General features: G+C 35.0%; 1 protein-coding gene across 1 annotated transcript in view; it reads left to right on the top strand.

The window, feature by feature from the left end:
* The window catches only part of LOC107105249 (alpha-2-macroglobulin-like), a gene marked incomplete at its 3' end in the record, with an annotated part of 23,330 nt that extends 20,955 nt beyond the window's left edge, over window positions 1-2,375 (top strand). The window contains exon 13 of the mRNA XM_015405376.1: window positions 2,235-2,375. Coding sequence (XP_015260862.1) covers window positions 2,235-2,375 — 141 coding nt within the window. The remainder of the gene's footprint in view (window positions 1-2,234) is intronic.
* Between the last annotated feature and the right edge of the window lie 194 nt (window positions 2,376-2,569).

The raw sequence follows: 2,569 nt of genomic DNA, 5'->3' as shown, positions 1-2,569 counted from the left end.
CCGTAAGTAAAGATTATTCATAGGCTCTAGAGGCCTTTATTTTACTGGATTTTATTATATTTTGAAAGTAGGCAGACAGGATATGGGATTAGAGAAAGAGAAAAGTAAACCAGTGGTTGGTGTTTGGCTCCTCTGGTGTTTTGCTGCTATGATGCCTTATTGGAGCTCCCATGTTGTGTTTAGACAGGTTTTTGGCTGATAGACGGTTGGGACAGTCCTGTTTTGGGAGTCAGCCGGGAATTTTGTGCTTTTTGGTCCTTTTTGGTCAAAGGATCATTCTGTACACTTTTTGGATATTTCATACAGGTCAAATAATGACGACTCCTCATAGGAGTAAAAAATTTACTATAAATTTACTCAGTGGACCCTTAAAGTGTGGAACTAGATTTTAATGAAGAAGTGAAAAATAAAATGGAGATTCTGTTCAAAATACAGAGAAACAGCACTACAGCTTCAAAGGGGATGAAGATGGGAGTAGAAGAATGTTGGTGATAAGTAGGTCTAGATGAAGTCCACTATGGCAGGAAGTTTTTCCACTTATTAAAAGCACTCGTCTCTCTGTTGTTCCATTTGTAGATAACTAAAATAAGATTCCTGATATAAAAAATCCCATTCCTAGACTGAACTGTTTAAACAATTACATTTTTTGCAACAGAAACTGAATTTCAGAAAGTTAAATAATATATATATATATATATATATATACAAGTAAGAAATAAGTTTTCTATACTTAGAAATGTTTACATATTTTAAGTGGCCGTTCTGACATCAATCAGCTTGACTAAGTATATATTTATGATATCTGAAATACATTTCTTCATAGTCAAAATATAAGAATATGAGAATAGAATTAGGAAATATAAGAATAGAAATGAAATCTGAGATTCATCAGAATGTTTATTCTAGATGTGAAGAATGTCATAATTTTTTTAATGGTCATTTTGAGAACAATTTTTTTTTTTAAATATCAGGAATACATATACGTAAAAATAGTACATATCAAAATGGCTTACCATAGCCTGTTATGACCACAATAACATGACAAATGTATTTCTTGAATGATGGTGGATCAATGTATCTATTTAGGTGAAATATCTGGCAGTAGGTGAAGATATAGAATAAAAACGGTCTAATAGATGGAACCTGTTCATCATCTCACTGGGTTCCTCTTTAGTTTGATTCTGTCTTCTTTTACACAGTAAATACTGAGTGGCTGTTTGCAGCTGTTTCGATTGTTATCATCTAAATAAATCCTCATTATTAGTGGTTATCAGCCCCATGGAATGGCTTCCGATTGTGCCAGTAGGCTCAGTAGGTTACCACTGAGTGAATCCTAATCCTAACCCTAAGGTAATTCCTTTTCCACCCATGAAATTAATTACCGGTAATCTATTTATGTGTAATAAAAAAATTATCCGCTTTTTGCTCATTTGAAATAAACCAAAAGCAAATGCATTTCATATCCTGTCGCTGAGTTGAAGAATCTTCTCCTTTTAAACATTCAGTTCTCTTTAAAAATGCTGATCATTCTTTAATAAGATCCTCGTCAATCAAACATGTAATGTTTGTTTTTAAAAGCTAATGTATCTAACGATCTAGTAATTGACATATTTTATGCACAAAACTACGACAAAAATCTGTCTAAATCGGAAATAAAACGTGATTTGCTGTAAGGAGAGTAAAGTTACAAGTGTTTTGGCCAGAGCTCCTATATGATTTTTGAGGGAGAAAATCTAAATCCCTTTTGCTGCACATTAGAGATGCACTTTCACTCCTCCATTTTCCTTTACCGGCTCTGTGGTGGTTGTTTGCTGGTGGCTGTCGGTATATTTTTTGGATGCTATAATATTTAGGTTCAATGATGATGTTTTTACTTTTCGTAAATCTAAATATAGAATAACTTTCTTCTCCAAAAAGCTGTGCTAACCTTTTTTGTCAATTACTACTGTTATTTCTGGCAGTTAAAACGTGCATTAAGACTTTCTCCATGGCCTGTTATTGTATTAATGGCTCTTTTATGGCCACAATGATGGTATACATTCATGCTAAACATACTAAAAACTGTGCTTACTAGTTACTTAATGTGTGCTATTTCTTTATGTTTGCATATCCTACACTTATAATTACATTTTATTTTTTGTTGATTCAGACCTTCTGGGACGAAGGACGTGTCCTTCACTGTCCCAGACACCATCACCACCTGGGAGACAGAGACTTTCTGTTTGTCCTCTCAGGGTTTTGGTTTGGCTCCTCGTCAGAATCTCACCGTCTTCCAGCCTTTCTTCCTGGAGCTCACCCTGCCCTACTCTATAATCCGAGGGGAGAACTTTGAGCTGAAGGCAACCGTCTTTAACTACCTGACCAAGTGCATTATGGTAAGATTGCATCCTTTGTTTTGTACAAGCATTTGCTTCCCTAAAAGTGACGTCTATATCCTAAAGCATTTTCAGGGTATTTCAAAGAAGTTAAAACATAAATACCATAGTGTTAGATAGGCAAGTATGAGGTATGTGATCCTTTAAGTTATCTTCTGACAGCAACATAGGTTCATGGACCCCCCCACCCCCAC

This window comes from Cyprinodon variegatus, unplaced genomic scaffold (genome assembly GCF_000732505.1).
Source record: "Cyprinodon variegatus isolate N-32 unplaced genomic scaffold, C_variegatus-1.0 Scaffold2196, whole genome shotgun sequence".
Lineage (NCBI taxonomy): Eukaryota > Metazoa > Chordata > Actinopteri > Cyprinodontiformes > Cyprinodontidae > Cyprinodon > Cyprinodon variegatus.
The sequence above is the reverse complement of the archived record's forward strand: the minus strand, read 5'-3'. Positions and strand labels throughout refer to the sequence as shown.